This window comes from Pongo pygmaeus, chromosome 13 (genome assembly GCF_028885625.2).
Source record: "Pongo pygmaeus isolate AG05252 chromosome 13, NHGRI_mPonPyg2-v2.0_pri, whole genome shotgun sequence".
Taxonomy (NCBI): Eukaryota; Metazoa; Chordata; class Mammalia; order Primates; family Hominidae; genus Pongo; species Pongo pygmaeus.
The window spans coordinates 52,447,554-52,464,913 of record NC_072386.2 but is presented as its reverse complement, the minus strand read 5'-3'; the positions used below and the strand labels follow the sequence as shown (position 1 = coordinate 52,464,913).

The 17,360-nt window shown below is 39.4% G+C and overlaps 1 protein-coding gene across 3 annotated transcripts; it reads right to left on the bottom strand.

Moving 5' to 3' along the window:
* Positions 1-8,663: 8,663 nt before the first annotated feature.
* On the bottom strand, positions 8,664-16,823 carry LOC129043688 (prorelaxin H2). Of its 3 annotated transcripts, XM_054500540.1 has the most exons (3): positions 12,986-13,196; positions 12,729-12,829; positions 8,987-9,089 (listed from the first exon to the last, which is right to left on the bottom strand). In XM_054500540.1, exons 1-3 carry the CDS (start codon positions 13,194-13,196, stop codon positions 9,048-9,050), a joined length of 354 nt encoding a protein of 117 aa, XP_054356515.1. In that variant the 3' UTR covers positions 8,987-9,047. The 3 variants fall into 3 exon arrangements, with proteins under 3 accessions (XP_054356514.1, XP_054356513.1, XP_054356515.1); XM_054500539.1 differs by lacking the exons at positions 12,729-12,829; positions 12,986-13,196 and adding an exon at positions 16,680-16,823 and having other exon boundaries at positions 8,664-9,089; XM_054500538.1 differs by lacking the exon at positions 12,729-12,829 and having other exon boundaries at positions 8,664-9,089.
* Positions 16,824-17,360: the final 537 nt, after the last annotated feature.

Here is a 17,360-nt window from a genome sequence, read left to right as displayed (position 1 = left end):
TCATTAATAACTCAAAAACATTATAAATCACCTGGATATAATAGACTTTTAAGACTATTTCATCTAAGCAGAGTACACATTCTTCTCAAGCTCACACAGAACATTCATCACGACAGAACACATTCTGGGTCATAGAGTACACCTTCAATTTAGAAGAAGGGAAATCAGAGAATGTGTGCTCTCAGAACACACTGGAATTAAGATACCTGGAAAATCCTACAATACTTGGAGATTAAACAATATACTTCTAAATAATACATGGGTAAAAGAAGAACTTTCAAGAGAAACAAAAAAATTTTGTTTATATTTAATGAATACATTAAAATAAAACTAAATGAAAGCTAAATGAAAATGAAAATACAATTTATAAAAATTAGTGGGAGGCAGCAAACATATTCTTAGAGGGAAATTTATAGTGTTGAATCCATGCATTAGGAAAAAAGTGTTAAATTGAATTCAGTTTGGCCTAAACCTGCCTCCATACGTAGTTTAAGTTTCACCTAAACGTTTCTCTGTACATAGTAAAGTGTAACCTAACTTGATGTGTAAACAGACTGTGATCCACTCTTGTAACAAGTAGCCAAATCTCAGCAAATCATAGCAGCTGAGTTTTGGCCATTCACAGGCAGCCAACTTGTACAATTGTGTTCAGATAAGGCAAACACCTACTTGCAACCAATCCACCTGTTTCTGTACTTCACTTCTGTTTTCTGTACATCACTTCCTTTTTTTATGTCTATGAATGTTGTCTGACCATGTGGCAGCCCTAGAGTCACTCTGAATGTATTCTGGTTCTGGGTTCTGCCTTGTTTGATAATTGTTCTTTCCCCAAATAAACTCTGCTAAACTTAATTTGTATAAAGTTTTTTCTTTTAACAGAAGAAAGATCTAAAACCAATCATTGAAGCGTTCACTTTAGGAAACCAAAAAAAAAAAAAAAGAAAAGAGCAAACTAAATCCAAGGTAAGCAGAGGATAAGAAATAATAAAAATTAGACCAATTATTAATATTAAAAACAGTAATGAATAAAGGAAATCTATTAAATCAGAAACTGGTTCTTTGGTAAGATTAGTAAACTTGATAAGCCTCTAACCAGGCTAAAGAAGAAAAAAAAAAAGAAGACACAAATTGCCAGTTAGTAATATCAGAAATAAAAGAGGGCCATGCACAGTGGCTCACGCCTATAATCTCAGGACTTTGGGAGGCTAAGGTGGGTGGATCACTTGAGGTCAGGACTTTGAGATCAGCCTGGCCAACATGGCAAAACCCTGTCTCTACTAAAAATACAAAAATTAACTGGGCATGATGGTGCCTGCTTGTAATCCCAGCTGCTCGGGAGGCTGCGGCACAAGAGTTGCTTGAACCTGGGGGGAGGAGGTTGCAGTGAGCTGAGGTTGTGCCACTGCACTCCAGCCTGGGCAACACAGCAAGACTCCAACTGAAAAAAAAGAAAAATCAATTCAATACTTAATAATCTTCCAAAGCAGAAAGTACCAGGGCTAGAAGGGTGTGATAATGTATGCCAAACTATTTGGAAGAAATTATATCAATTTTCTATAATCTCTTGCAAAACTAGAGGTAAAGTGAATGCTTTTTAACTCATTCTATGATGCCAGCATTATCCTATACCAAAACCAGACAAAGACGCTACAAGAAAAGAACACTGAAAACCAATATATCTCGTAAACATATTTATGAGATAAATATGAGATAATGGGGAGGAGCCAAGATGGCCGAATAGGAACAGCTCCAGTCTACAGCTCCCAGCGTGAGCGACGCAGAAGACGGGTGATTTCTGCATTTCCATCTGAGGTAGCGGGTTCATCTCACTAGGGAGTGCCAGACAGTGGGCGCAGGTCAGTGGGGGTAGCGCACCCTGCGCCAGCCAAAGCAGGGCGAGGCATTACCTCACTCAGGAAGTGCAAGGAGTCAGGGAGTTCCCTTTCCTGGTCAAGGAAAGGGGCGACAGACGGCACCTGGAAAATCGGGCCACTCCCACCCGAATACTGCGCTTCTCCCATGGGCTTAGGGAACGGCTCACCAGGAGATTGTATCCCGCACCTGGCTCAGAGGGCCCTACGCCCACGGAGTCTCCCTGATTGCTAGCACAGCAGTCTGAGATCAAACTGCAAGGCGGCTGCGAGGCTCGGGGAGGGGCGCCCGCCATTGCCCAGGCTCGCTTAGGTAAACAAAGCAGCTGGGAAGCTCGAACTGGGTGGAGCCCACCACAGCTCAAGGAGGCCTGCCTGCCTCTGTAGGCTCCACCTCTGGGGGCAGGGCACAGACAAAAAGACAGCAGTAACCTCTGCAGACTTAAATGTCCCTGTCTGACAGCTTTGAGGAGAGGAGTGGTTCTCCCAGCAAGCAGCTGGAGATCTGAGAACGGGCAGACTGCCTCTTCAAGTGGGTCCCTGACCCCTGACCCTCAAGCAGCCTAACTGGGAGGCATCCCCCAGTAGGGGCAGACTGACACCTCACACAGCCAGGTACTCCTCTGAGACAAAACTTCCAGAGGAACGATTAGACAGCAGCATTCGCAGATCACAAAAATCTGCGGTTCTGCAGACACTGCTGCTGATACCCAGGCAAACAGGGTCTGGAGTGGACCTCTAGCAAACACCAACAGACCTGCAGCTAAGGGTCCTGTCTGTTAGAAGGAAAACTAACAAACAGAAAGGACATTCACACCAAAAACCCATCTGTACAACACCATCATCAAAGACCAAAACTAGATAAAACCACAAAGATGGGGAAAAAACGGAGCGAAAAACTGGAAACTCTAAAAAGCAGAGTACCTCTCCTCCTCCAAAGGAATGCAGCTCCTCACCAGCAATGGAACAAAGCTGGACAGAGAATGACTTTGATGAGTTGAGAGAAGAAGGCTTCAGATGATCAAACTACTCTGAGCTACAGGAGGAAATTCAAACCAAAGGCAAAGAAGTTGAAAACTTCGAAAAAACTTTAGATGAATGTATAACTAGAGTAACCAATACAGAGAAGTGCTTAAAGGAGCTGATGGAGCTGAAAGCCAAGACTCGAGAACTACGTGAAGAATGCAGAAGCCTCAGGAGCCGATGCGACCAACTGGAAGAAAGGGTATCAGTGATGGAAGATGAAATGAGTGAAATGAAGCAAGAAGGGAAGTTTAGAGAAAAAAGAATAAAAAGAAACGAACAAAGCCTCCAAGAAATGTGGGACTATGTGAAAAGACCAAATCTACGTCTGATTGGTGTACCTGAAAGTGACAGGGAAAATGGAACCAAGTTGGAAAACACTCTGCAGGACATTATCCAGGAGAACTTCCCCAATCTAGCAAGGCAGGCCAACATTCAGATTCAGGAAATACAGAGAACACCACAAAGATACTCCTCGAGAAGAGCAACTCCAAGGCACATAATTGTCAGATTCACCAAAGTTGAAATGAAGGAAAAAATGTTAAGGGCAGCCAGAGAGAAAGGTCGGGTTACCATCAAAGGGAAGCCCATCAGACTAACAGTGGATCTCTCAGCAGAAAATCTACAAGCCAGAAGAGAGTGGGGGCCAATATTCAACATTCTTAAGGAAAAGAATTTTCAACCCAGAATTTCATATCCAGCCAAACTAAGCTTCATAAGTGAAGGAGAAATAAAATCCTTTACAGACAAGCAAATGCTGAGAGATTTTGTCACCACCAGGCCTGCCCTAAAAGAGCTCCTGAAGGAAGCACTAAACATGGAAAGGAACAACCGGTACCAGCCACTGCAAAATCATGCCAAAATGTAAAGACCATTGAGACTAGGAAGAAACTGCATCAACTAACGAGCAAAATAACCAGCTAATATCATAATGACAGGATCAAATTCACACATAACAATATTAACTTTAAATGTAAATGGACTAAATGCTCCAATTAAAAGACACAGACTGGCAAATTGGATGAAGAGTCAAGACCCATCAGTGTGCTGTATTCAGGAAACCCATCTCACGTGCAGAGACACACATGGCTCAAAATAAAAGGATGGAGGAAGATCTACCAAGCAAATGCAAAACAAAAAAAGGCAGGGGTTGCAATCCTAGTCTCGGATAAAACAGACTTTAAACCAACAGAGATCAAAAGAGACAAAGAAGGCCATTACATAATGGTAAAGGGAACCATTCAACAAGAAGAGCTAACTATCCTAAATATATATGCACCCAATACAGGAGCACACAGATTCATAAAGCAAGTCCTGAGTGACCTACAAAGAGACTTAGACTCCCACATAATAATAATGGGAGACTTTAACACCTCACTGTCAACATTAGACAGATCAACGAGACAGAAAGTCAACAAGGATACCCAGGAATTGAACTCAGCTCTGCACCAAGTGGACCTAATAGACATCTACAGAACTCTCCACCCCAAATCAACAGAATATACATTTTTTTAGCACCACACCACACCTATTCCAAAATTGACCACATACTTGGAAGTAAAGCTCTCCTCAATAAATGTAAAAGAACAGAAATTATAACAAACTATCTCTCAGATCACAGTGCAATCAAGCTAGAACTCAGGATTAAGAATCTCACTCAAAACAGCTCAACTACATGGAAACTGAACAACCTGCTCCTGAATGACTACTGGGTACATAACGAAATGAAGGCAGAAATAAAGATGTTCTTTGAAACCAACGAGAACAAAGACACAACATACCAGAATCTCTGGGACACATTCAAAGCAGTGTGTAGAGGGAAATTTATAGTGCTAAATGCCCACAAGAGAAAGCAGGAAAGATCCAAAATTGACACCCTAACATCACAATGAAAAGAACTAGAAAAGCAAGAGCAAACACATTCAAAAGGTAGCAGAAGGCAAGAAATAACTAAAATCAGAGCAGAACTGAAGGAAATAGAGACACAAAAAACCCTTCAAAAAATAAATGAATCCAGGAGCTGGTTTTGTGAAAGGATCAACAAAATTGATAGACTGCTAGCAAGATTAATAAAGAAAAAAAGAGAGAAGAATCATATAGATGCAATAAAAAATGATAAAGGGGATATCACCACCGATCCCACAGAAGTACAAACTACCATCAGAGAATACTGCAAGCACCTCTACGCAAATAAACTAGAAAATCTAGAAGAAATGGATACATTCCTTTACACATACACTCTCCCAAGGCTAAACCAGGAAGAAGTTGAATCTCTGAATGGACCAATAACAGGATCTGAAATTGTGGCAACAATCAATAGCTTACCAACCAAAAAGAGTCCAGGACCAGATGGATTCACAGCCGAATTCTACTAGAGGTACAAGGAGGAACTGGTACCATTCCTTCTGAAACTATTCCAATCAATAGAAAAAGAGGGAATCCTCCTTAACTCATTTTATGAGGCCAGCATCATCCTGATACCAAAACCTGGCAGAGACACAACCAAAAAAGAGAATTTTGACCCATATCCTTGATGAACATTGATGCAAAAATCCTCAATAAAATACTGGCAAACCAAATCCAGCAGCACATCAAAAAGCTTATCCACCATGATCAAGTGGGCTTCATCCCTGGGATGCAAGGCTGGTTCAATATACACAAATCAATAAATGTAATCCAGCATATAAACAGAACCAAAGACAAAAACCACATGATTATCTCAATAGATGCAGAAAAGGCCTTTGACAAAATTCAACAACCCTTCATGCTAAAAACTCTCAATAAATTAGGTACTGATCTCAAAATAATAAGAGCTATCTATGACAAACCCACAGCCAGTATCATACTGAATGGGCAAAAACTGGAAGCATTCCCTTTGAAAACTGGCACAAGACAGGGATGCCCTTTCTCACCACTCCTATTCAACATAGTGTTGGAAGTCCTGGCTGGGGCAATTAGGCAGGAGAAGGAAATAAAGGGTATTCAATTAGAAAAAGAGGAAGTCAAATAGTCCCTGTTTGCAGATGACGTGATTGTATATCTAGAAAACCCCATTGTCTCAGCCCAAAATCTCCTTAAGCTGATAAGCAACTTCAGCGAAGTCTCAGGATACAAAATCAATGTACAAAAATCACAAGCATTCTTCTACACCAATAACAGACAAACAGAGAGCCAAATCATGAGTGAACTCCCATTCACAATTGCTTCAAAGAGAATAAAATACTCAGGAATCCAACTTCCAAGGGACGTGAAGGACCTCTTCAAGGAGAACTACAAACCACTGCTCAAGGAAATAAAAGAGGATACAAACAAATGGAAGAACATTCCATGCTCATGGGTAGGAAGAATCAATATCGTGAAAATGGCCATACTGCCCAAGGTCATTTATAGATTCAATGCCATCCCCATCAAGCTACCAATGACTTTCTTCACAGAATTGGAAAAAACTACCTTAAAGTTCATATGGAACCAAAAAAGAGCCCGCATCACCAAGTCAATCCTAAGCCAAAAGAATAAAACTGGAGGCATCACGCTACCTGACTTCAAACTATACTACAAGGCTACAGTAACCAAAACAGCATGGTACTGGTACCAAAACAGAGATATAGATCAATGGAACAGAACAGAGCCCTCAGAAATAACGCCGCATATCTACAACTATCTGATCTTTGACAAACCTGACAAAAACAAGAAATGGGGAAAGGATTCCCTATTTAATAAATGGTGCTGGGAAAACTGGCTAGCCATATGTAGAAAGCTGAAACTGGATCCCTTCCTTACACCTTTTACAAAAATTAATTCAAGATGGATTAAAGACTTAAACGTTAGACCTAAAACCATAAAAACCCTAGAAGAAAACCTAGGCATTACCATTCAGGACATAGGCATGGGCAAGGACTTCATGTCTAAAACACCAAAAGCAATGGCAACAAAAGCCAAAATTGACAAATGGGATCTAATTGAACTAAAGAGCTTCTGCACAGCAAAACAAAATTTCATCAGAGTGAACAGGCAACATACAGAATGGGAGAAAAATTTTGCAATCTGTCCATCTGACAAAGGGCTAATATCCAGAATCTACAAAGATCTTAAACAACTTTACAAAAAAAAAAAAAAAAACAAACAACCCCATCAAAAAGTGGGCAAAGGATATGAACAGACACTTCTCAAAAGAAGACATTTATGCAGCCAAAAGACAGATGAAAAAATGCTCATCATCACAGGTCATTAGAGAAATGCAAATCAAAACCACAATGAGATACCACCACATGCTAGTTAGAATGGCAATCATTAAAAAGTCAGGAAACAACTGATGCTGGAGAGGATGTGGAAAAATAGGAATGCTTTTACACTGTCGGTGGGAGTGTAAATTATTTCAACCATTGTGGAAGACAGTGTGGCGATTCCTCCAGGATCTAGAACTAGAAATACCATTTGACCCAGCAATCCCATTACCGGGCATATACCCAAAGGATTAAATCATTCTACAATAAAGACATTTGCACATGTGTTTATTGCATCGCTATTCACAATAGCAAAGACTTGGAACCAACCCAAATGTGCATCAATGATAGACTGGATTAAGAAAATGTGGCACATATACACCATGGAATACTATGCAGCCATAAAAAAGGATGAGTTTATGTCCTTTGCAGGGTCATGGATGAAGCTGGAAACCATCATTCTCAGCAAACTATCACAAGATCAGAAAACCAAACACCACATGTTCTCACTCATAAGTGGGAGTTGAACAATGAGAACATATGGACACAGGGAGGGGAACATCACACACCGTGGCCTGTTTGGGGGTGGGGGGCTAGGGGAGGGATAGCATTAGGAGAAATACCTACTGTAGGTGATGGGTTGATGGGTGAAGCAAACCACCATGGAACATGTATATCTATGTAACAAACCTGCACGTTCTGCACATGTAACCAAGAACTTAAAGTATAACTTTTTAAAAAGAAAAAAAAATAGAACCAGTAAAATACTAAGTTGATAACTATGTCAATTTACTTTTCTATCAAGTGTTCATACTATTTCAGTAATTTTGCTTGCAGAAATAGTTTGTAAATTCTAAAGAAGTGAACATAAATTATGTTCCCTCATTATACTATTTCTTCTGTAATATATGATATGGACTTGTTCGTTCTATTCTACATTATGTCTATTCCTTTTTCTCCTTAAAAAATAATTTACTGTTAAGTTTCTTAGACACTGGAACTGAGAACAGAACCCTAGCTTGAAAAGTACTTGAGTTCCCTTCAGACTATACTAGAAAAAAAAAGAAATTAAAAAGGAAAAAAAAGTGCTTGAGTTTATATGGTCTCAACTAAATTAAATTGGTTTAGTGTCCAATCCGATTGTTTGCAATGAGTATTTCAATACGACACAAAAACCTTTTGTAATCTATTAGGAAAGTTCAAGTTTTATGGCTTTATGTATATCCAATCTAAGAGTTAATATCAATAAAACATTTTGGTCCATTTCATGTAACTGGTGTTAGGTATTGTTACTACTATATGGTGTTAGGTATTGTAACAACTGCATTGTTACTACATATGGTTAAAGTGGTAGAGGTTTTATTGTAATTTTAAGTTAACAGCACTAAAAAGAATAGCACAACATAATCATACTGTTAATAAAAAGACAAAAAAGCTTTTCAGCAAAAAAAGTGTCATTTAATCATACAAAGAACATTTTCTTACGCATCAAATAAAAAAATCTAAACATCAACAAATGTTTCTTAGATATTCTAAGAATTGATGGGACCTGACAGAAGCATCAGTGAAACTGTCATCAAGAATATGTATGAATATTATACGAGATGTGCACAATTAGCTTCATCTCAGCAAAATCTAGCAAGAGATCTTTTGGTACAACCAACATGGCAACATTTATTAGCCAATGCACTGTAAAGTTGTCTCTTTTTTCGAGAATGAGTATCCAAGCCTAAGTATTTTAATTCTGAAGGACTGCTGTCTGCGGCTTCACTTTGTCTATGGCGAACAGTTTTCTTAAATTCTTCAAAGCGAAGATTGGAATCTTTTAATACAGGTACATGTTGTTGTAGCTGTGGTAATGCTGGCTGCATCTCAGACAGGGGTAACTTCAGCTCCTGTGGCAAATTAGCAACAAATTCTGACATCATATTTATGGTTTCTGTATCTTTGTTGATGAAGGATGGCACAATTTCTGTTAAATTTAAAAAAAAAGGTGTATGTGAGGGTATATTCATGTCAAAGAGCACTCAGAAAAACTATGAATGTTTGCATACACAAAAAAGAAAGCATTGCCTCAATATAAATTAAACACTAAAACAAAATAAGCAAGCATCCTAATATCTAAACACTTAGCTTACTTACAGCTGGACACCTTAAAGTACCATAATTTCACCAAGGCTCTGCTTTACCCCATTGGTCCTCTCTCATCTCTCTTCATGATCCCCTCAGTGCTTTTATCATAGTACTTTTGACTCTCCCTGACATTAATCTTTCATCTTTCTGAAGTCATGTAAGTCACTGAAAACAGTTTGACCACAGATAGTGGTCATTTTCTTGGATTCTTCTTAGTTAAGTCGTTATCTTCCATTGCTAAGCTATGATTTATGATATTATGAGTTGTGATAGTAACCCTTGAAAAAGATATTACTTTCAGCTATTGAATATTTCATAGTGGGAAGTTACTCCTGGAGGATAAAGTTAAAGAGGCAGAATTTCCAACACCTCTGATCTAAGCAGGAGAAAGAAGTCTCTGATGTTCCTTGACCATCTATTTAACAATTTGTCTTCCCCAGAGTATTTACTCCAAATCAATGGTATTTTATATGAAAGAGAGAAGTGGGTTAAAAGAACACTAACCAAAAATCACTGATTTAAGAAGAGATTCGTATCTGCTGTGGAGTATGTGTACTGACTAACGTTTTCTGTTTGATGTTTGTTCCAAAGCTGCAGATCATGCACTATGCAAGATCTGTGTGTCTCCTAGGAAGGAAGCCTGTTCTTACACAGCAACCCAGGCTGGCCATATGTGAAGGCTGGGACTTGGGATGGGAATCTGCTGGACACCCAGCTGACATCTTCCTCCATCTTTGTACCCATTCAGCTCAGTTGAACATTCAGTACCTGTTTCCATGTCTCTGGCATTGCCAGTTAAAAGATATAAATTTATTTAAATGTTTCTTGCACTCAAAAAGCTTACAGTGAGTTAAACCCTCTCCTAACCTTAACTGTCCTAATTATACAACTTACTAGTTTTATTTCACAAAGAAATTAGAAACACTGATGATGTTTAAATTATAGTGTAAACCCAGATCAGGTCTTGCTGCTCTTCTTCCTGGACAGGAAAACTCTCCATTAACAAGGCATTACTCTTGAAATAATGAAAATAAAGAGAAGAGGGGAGTAAATCTAAGTGCAGGAGGCAGACACCTGGTTAACCACTGTTGCCTGCTGATCAGAGGAAACCATGACCCTTCACCTAGACAGCGGTAGTTCTGGGGCTGATCATTTCCTGAGTTTTGTGGCAAGAGACTCAGTTGTTCCCCTTTTAGCCAACAACAAAATTCAACAGTTGGAGTTTGACAGAGGAATAAAAAAAAACAAACTGTAGTATTTCATCTTTCCTCCCAACACTCCCTCATTCATGTTCTAAACTGGAAATGACAGATGAGAATTTATATCGTTTTTGGTTAAATGAGAGGTTTTGGCATTTCCCCTCAGTAAGACAACCTAAGTTTAATTCAATTTCGTCATAAAAACCTCTCTTTGATCCAACCTAAACTTTCTGTAGTTGGGGCCTTATCAAATGCTGAAAGAAGCTGATGGTAATTTTCTGTATACTTAAAGCCAGTTAAATGAGTCAGCCAAAACAGTTATAGTTTGTATTAAGTTTATTCATGGGCTGTGTATTTTGTACTCTTTTATTAAAATTATATTTTTAAACCTGTTTTGAAATATTTCATAATCCATAACACTTTTAGCTATGGAACCTAGGATCAAAGAAAATATTCTGTCTGAATTCATACAAATACCCTTATTCACTTATTATTTTGGATGTAAATCTCACTAAAATAGGCCTCTTCTGGTTTAAAGTGTATCTTATTTTTAAAAGGGATGCAGTGAACATTATTTTAGCACATATTGTAGGATGAAATGGATGGCTAACAATGTAATAATGTGAAAGCAAATAGCAACTACCTAACAGTAGAAGTCTGAAAACTCATATTAATCACAAATTACTGACATGTACTTCCAAAATGATTCCTACCTCATAATGGTAAACATTTGTCTTAATCTCCACCTGCAGGCAATATTTTCTTAGGTTACTTTCAGTTAAACTATACTGCACATCGATAAAGAAAATTCTTTAAAAATACTTCGTAATCTCATGTCTCTTCAAAGGAAATAAAAATGTAACCATATCTATATACAAATGTGCACAATGAACTATTTTCAGCAACAATTTAGAAATAAACTAAATATCCACCAAAAAATCCTCAAGTGTATGTGGTAGATTTATGACAAAAAATACTACACAGGAATTTTAAATTGTGTTTTGGGATAATAACAATGTGAGAAACTGCTCAAAGTATAATGGTGAGTGAAAATGCAAAACATATACATATACCTATCCAAATGTTAACATTTCTTTCCACTTACCTGTTTAATATAATTTCATTTTCTCATAAAATTCACATATACTTTTTCAAGTCTTTAATATCTATGAGTGCTTCTCATTTTTCTCCCTGCATTAATGTACATTTTTGTCTTTAATATGAGCATTACTACTTTTATAGTCAGAAAAAGTGGAATAATAAAGAAATTCTGGTCTTTGAATCAGTAAATTCCTAGACTTTGTGGTACTTTTGTACTAATGTTACACAAAAGTCATGTAAAACTGCCATTAAATAAATCAAACTCTAACAAACAATGTAGAAAAGTAAATAAGTTTAGAAGCATACTTTAAATCTCATAAAACAGAAGTAAATGTATTTCTATTAGAGTCACTTATATATAGTATATGCATATAGCCTATAACATTTAGTTGTGGTTTATCATAAATTACATGTCATATTAATATAAAACACTTAGTATTTGCAAACTGCGGTTACTTTCTCTGAATTTAATATGGTCCATTACACTTCTTAGACTAGTGTATATCGCATGAGTTTCCACTGCTACTTTATAAATACAAAAATATTTTTTAAAGCCATTTCAGATTGAGCTGTACTCAACTCTAAGATCTTGCTTTTAAAGCAAACCCACTGCAGCTTCCAAATGCTTGAAAGCATCAGTAGGGTCTTCAGCTATGATGGTCTGAACGGCCTGCTTTCCTTGTCTCTGGTCCTGTTGAGTTTCTCTAATAGGCATTCAAGCCTTTCCTTTCTCTTCCAGCCCCCGTCTCACAAATGAACTTCAATACCCAGATCAAAGAAGTGGGAGGCTCTTTTCCTTTGGGATTTGTTTGTTGTTTGTTTTAAAGAACGTTTCCAATGGCAAAGGCCACAGCCCAACTTTTGGACTAGGAGAGTCATTAAGTGTAAGGCCCTTCCTGTCTTCCCATTACGGGACCCTCACAGAGACCTCAGAGTGTCGCCCCGTCCTACAGGCGCGCAAACAGGCTTGATAACTAGCGCACCGCCTCAGTGTTTGTCCCCTTTTCTCTCTATCCGAGATGCCCCGCCCAGGTGCCCCCACCAGCACGCCCGCTGTCTGGCCGCCTGGCTTTCCTGTGGGGTGCGGCAGTGCGCCCGGCCTCCTGCGGGTCTCCGGGCAGCGTCACCTCCTCTGAGGCTTCCCCTTCCTTTCCACCCCGTCGCTCTGGCTGCCTTGCGGAAAGGGCACCAAGGAACTCTGGGGTGAAGCAGCTTCCTGTTCTCAGTGCTTTCCCTCCGTCTGATGAGATTCCCAGTGAGACTGTTTGAATAAAATCACCTGGCAAAGGAAAAGCCCAAACTTTAGGGACCAGCCGCGGCTGAGTAGGAGCTGAGCGGTGGCAGCCAATGAGATCTCGAGTCGGACGTGCAGGCCGCCGTTCCAACTGGACGGCCGCCCGAGAGTAACCAATGGGAAGGGGGCGGGAGCTCTCACCTGCCACTGGTCTAGGTGTCGGAGGAGCATCTTTCTGGCTCAGAGACCTTTTGTCCAAGGTGCTCATGCCGCAAATGGCAATTTGCACGCGAACTAATTCGCGGCCGCATACTTTAATAACTTCGTCCATCCATGAGTCTGCGACTGCTCTGGAAAATTGGTTCAGTAGTAAACAGACTCCTAGCAGGTGGAACAAAAACAGGCGAGGCATCCTGGGCCTGGTCTCTTCTGGAGGTCTGGGTGTTGCAGCCTTTCAGGACTGCAGCTGCTGTGGCCTACAGACCTGGGCCTGTGTGCCTGTCCCAGGCTTTAGGCTGCTTTCCCTACCTGGCTCAACCAGTCTTTTGTATCCCTTGGGCTATCACTCAGCTCTTAAGTCAAGTTTGCCAGCTCCACCCCTTTCCCACACCCCTCCACAGAATTTCCCCCCTCAGCTCTTGGTCTCCCTCTCCGCCTTTCCTTCATTTGCCCATCCCTCTGTCCTTGGCCGTTTTACAGTTGTGTTCTTCTCTTTCATTACCCTCAAACAATTTAGTATACTTAGGTAAAGTTATTTTAGATATGAAGCCTTTCCTTTTACACACACATACAAATAAATTTGAGATCGCCCATATTCTTACAACCCAGTTTTCTAGAGTGAACATTTGCCAAAAAACCCTTCTAACCTAAATAAGATTATAGATTATCTTGTAAATTGGGTTAATTAGTATAGTGTTGGGTATATCAATCCATAAAAATATAAAAATATAATGGGTGAATAAATAAATTGTTGATGAGAGGGAAAACTGATGACTTTTAATCTGAATCCAGGTAAAAATATTAAAATCCCCAGTAACATCATTTTAGGCTTGTGCAGTAATGTCTTTAATTTACAAAACAATTTCTCCATTGGACTTTCCTTCCACTCTTGGGGATAAATTTGATTGTAACTAGTTATCTGAACATTTTAATTTAAAATTCTAATCTACATCTCTGGAGACTGGAGAACATACTCCCCCCCCCCCCACACACACACACACACAGAGAAGAAAAAAAAGCAGTAGAAATCCCACAATCCCACAAAGAATATTTTGGTAACAAATTACAGCACAAAGATATGTTTGTTTACTGTATTTTGTGTTTGCTGCACCTGGTAAGAGGGGATTTTTTACCACCATCTAATTTAACGTTCTAAATATCCACACAGTTCTAGATAGTATGGTTAGTAGACAACCCTTCTACCTGTAAATTTTTAGTACAAGTAGGTTCATTTTTTAAAATAACTTACTTCCTTGTGTTCTTAATATACTCAGATTAGTTCAGCTCCACCAGAAAAACTGGAGACATGCAAGAAGTTAGGGTAACTTTGAAATAAAACAATAACAATCTCTTAGTTACAAACATAACTATGGAATCAAATAATTCTAATTTCTAGATTGCTGGTGATGTCAGTATGCCCACTTAACACTGGTCAAATGCCAAGCAATGTGTAATTCTTCAAAAAATACCTGACCAAGCCTATGAGATGGTCAGATTCAATCAATGCTTTTAAATGAGTTTTCATTAAAACACGCAGTTTGAGAGAGGCCTCTCAAAACTGAGGTTTGAAAACATTTTTGTGGGTTGACAGTCCTTGTAAAAATAATCCTTGTGCAAGGCTGTACTCCAAAGTAATTGGTTGTTAAAAATTTAAATTTCCAGGGATTTCTTTGTTTTTGTTTTTTTTGTTTTTTGTTTTGTTTTTTTAACAGAGTTTGGCTCTTGTCGCCAGGCTGGAGTGCAATGGTGTGATCTCGGCTCACTGCAAACTCCACCTCCCAGGTTCAAGCAATTCTCCTGCCTCAGCCTCCGAAGTAGGTGGGATTACAGGTGTGCACCACCACACCTGGCTAATTTTTGTATTTTTAGTAGAGACTGGGTTTCACCATGTTGGACAGGCTGGTCTCAAACTCCTGACCTCAGGTGATCCACCCACCTTGGCCTCCCAAATTGTCCAGGGATATTTTGATTTTTTATGTTGCCTACATGGTTTTATAGAGTCCTTAAAACTGTCCAGTACAATGCCCGCTTTCCCATTTTACAGAAAGAAGAAACAGATTGAGAGTTGTCATGCACTTATTCAGGGTAATTTTGGCCAGCACATATGCCACATGTGGGCTTACCCTACTGCTAAGGATCACAGGCAAATGCAAGATTCACAGTCTTTACAGGCACAACTAAAGGGCATTTCAAGTTCTTTAAATAAAAAGGAAATCTTTTTAAGGAGAAACAATAAATATGTCCATGCATACAGCTGTCAATTGCTGGAGTTTGGGTTCCAACCCATGTCTACTGGATTCCAACGCCCCCTTTCCTTCATTTCCCTGTATCCTAGATCCAGTTCCAGTTGTAGTTCATCTGAATAGTGAAGGTTAATATGTACAGAGTAATGTCTTTGAATGTAGGACAGCAGGAACACTCGAGGCTGTAAGTGCTAGACATGGTTTCCCAGTGTCTCTTACAAGTAGCAGTGTCTACGTGACACAGTTCTGTCTAATACAACCTAAGTACAAGTGTGGAGGTTTCTGGGAAAGGCTTTACTTCCTGATTCTAGCCCTAAGCCTTATTTCTCCTTTCTTTCCTTCCTGAAGCAGACATAGAAAGGGAGGTGAAGTAGCCCTCTTGGGACCATGAGGTGTGGAGCATAAAGAGGAAGGCCTATATGCTTAGACACAGCTGCCTGGGAGGGTGGGAGTAGCCTGCTGGCAACATTGAGGGGCTAAATGGGGTTGGATGCTTTTTCTCACAGGCTGTTATAAGTAACTTTTTAAGGTTTTTCTGTTATTTACTCTATCCTATGATAGATAGATGATAGGTAGATAGATAGATAGATACATAGATATATAGATACATAGATAAAGTGTGTGTGTGTATATATATATGCAAAATACATTTTTATTAAGAAATAAACTTACAGTCATCAGTTTCCTATGAGAGTTTTAGGCATACTTTAGTGGCACTTGAATTAGATATTCTAAGGATTGAAGTGATTATTTGAGTGTTTATACTAGATGGTTTACCACAGGAAATCTTTGTACCACTGAAAGAGGAGTCATATATTAAAAAGCAGTGAATACAGATTCTGGGTCCAGAAGCCCTGCCTCCACGGATTTTGCGGAGGACAGGACGAGGGATGTGGGTCAGGATGGGCTCTGCCGAGCTGCTTTCTGCATCTGGGGGTGCATCTTTGTCTTGTCCAAGTTGTAAGTTTCCTGGGCATTGCCCTCGTCCTTCTGTGTTGGAATCTCCATTGCATAGAGCACTCCCTTCAGCTTTGTCCGAGATGACAGGTGGCCTCTGAGCTTCTGCAGCCCCATATTGAATTCCTTTGTTTGTGGCCTTCTACCTGCACCATCTTCCAGTGCCAACTTTGTCTATAGGGCTTGGCCAACAGTTGTAAGAGAAACTTATTTTTTAAATATATAAAACCCTGCTCTTTTATATTTTACCACTAATCTCTTTTCCTAGCTTTGTATTTTCTACCAAATTCTTATTGTTTCCCATGATCTGTCAACAACAGGCAACTCATACCTGATCTCAATGACAGTCGATCTGGTCGATCCAGATCCAGTCGATCCAATGACAGTTGGATCTGTTTTTTTTCCTCTAGTTTTTTTTTAATTGTTATTTCATTGAGTTTTGGAGAATAAGAAGAGGTAAACACTTTTATTCAAACCTCCAGTGCTGACTCTCCCCAGGTGCATTTGGAACTGCTCCAGATGTTTATGCTTTCCTTTCAGGTTATCATGCTGCTTTATCCAGAAGAATCAAACAAGAAATGAAGACCCATCATGATCTTCAAAAAGTCGTCTTCTCAGTAAACTGCTGGAAATACCTTGGTTAAGAGATTAGGAAAGATAAATAACTTCATTAGTTTTTTTCTCACTTCTTAATTCTACTCAAGTAATAGCGTATGTACTGAAAGAAAGTTCAGAAAGAATCACCCCTGGCCAGATCTGGTGGTCCCAGTAATCATCACCCAGGCCTCAGAGAAATTGAAAAACAAAAACAAAACAATAAGATGTCACTGTTTGCTTTTATTGTGGTTTGTGGTTTTGCTGTTATGCTGGGCATTGGCTCTCATGTGTGATCTCCAGTCTCTGACCATACAATCCAGCCATTGCCACAATCACATATGGAACATCACAAGGGACCCCAGAGCCCGGCTCTTCCATCTAAATTTAGGTTAAAATTAACGTCAAAGCATCAAGGGTTGATCTGTTCTATAACGCCTAAAATTAATGCCAACATTATGTGCTGCCCTGACATCTGGTAAAACTGGGATGGCCTCACATGGCCTGACCACAAGTTTCCTCCCTCACTCTGCTCCTGCAAACAACCCTCCATGTCAAGAGAG